The sequence below is a fragment of the Ascaphus truei genome, chromosome 6, assembly GCF_040206685.1.
Source record: "Ascaphus truei isolate aAscTru1 chromosome 6, aAscTru1.hap1, whole genome shotgun sequence".
Lineage (NCBI taxonomy): Eukaryota > Metazoa > Chordata > Amphibia > Anura > Ascaphidae > Ascaphus > Ascaphus truei.
In genome coordinates this window covers 19,255,411-19,256,385 of record NC_134488.1, presented here as the reverse complement: position 1 = coordinate 19,256,385, position 975 = coordinate 19,255,411, and the positions used below count along the sequence as shown (strand labels likewise).

The window sequence follows — 975 nt, the reverse complement described above, 5'->3', positions numbered from 1 at the left end:
CCTTCACCAGGTTTATCCCAGCACCTTCACCAGGTTTATCCCAGCACCTTCATCAAATGAATCCAAACACTTTCACCAGGTCATCCCAGCACCTTCAAGTTAATCCCAGTACCTTAATCAGGTATAAACCAGCACCTTAAGCACATCTCAGCACTTTCACCAAATTAATCCCAGCACCTTCACCAGGTTAATCCCAGCACTTCACCAGGTTTATCCCAGCACCTTCACCAGGTTTATCCCAGCACCTTCACCAGGTTTATCCAGCACCTTCACCAGGTTTATCCCAGCACCTTCATCAAATGAATCCAAAACACTTTCACCAGGTCATCCCAGCACCTTCAAGTTAATCCCAGTACCTTCATCAGGTATAAACCAGCACCTTAAGCACATCTCAGCACTTTCATCAGGTAAATCCCAGCACCATCATCAAGTAGATCCCATCACCTTCATTAGGTAAATCCCAGCACCTTCATAAGGTTCTATCAGCACCTTATAAGGTGTTTCCCAGCACCATCTTCATGTAAATCCCAGCACCTTCATCAGGTGGATCCCAGCACCTTCATGGCGGTGATCTCAGCACTTTAATCAGGTGAATCACAGAACCTTCATTAGGTAGATCCCAGTACCTTCATCACGGTGATCCCATAACCTTCTTCAGGTGTATTCCAGCACCGTCATCGTGGTGATCCCAGCACCTTTATCACAATGATCCCAGCACCTTCATCACGGTGATCAGAGAACCTTCACCAGGTCAATCCCAGCTCCTTCAGGCAAATCTCAGCACCATCATCAGGTAAATCCCAGCACCTTCATCAGTTCCATCCCTGCACCATCATCAGGTTTTCCCAACACCTTCATCAGGTAAATTCCCAGCAACTTCATCAGTTCCATCCCAGCACCATCATCAGGTTTTCCCAACACCTTCATCAGGTAAATTCCCAGCACCTTCATCAGGTAAATTCCCAGCAACTTCAT

At 46.8% G+C, this 975-nt stretch overlaps 1 protein-coding gene across 1 annotated transcript in view; it reads right to left on the bottom strand.

The window, feature by feature from the left end:
• LOC142498017 (mannan-binding lectin serine protease 2-like) overlaps window positions 1–975 on the bottom strand; it is a 9,984-nt gene extending 9,009 nt beyond the window's left edge. The window contains exon 1 of the mRNA XM_075606525.1: window positions 831–975. Coding sequence (XP_075462640.1) covers window positions 831–975 — 145 coding nt within the window. The remainder of the gene's footprint in view (window positions 1–830) is intronic.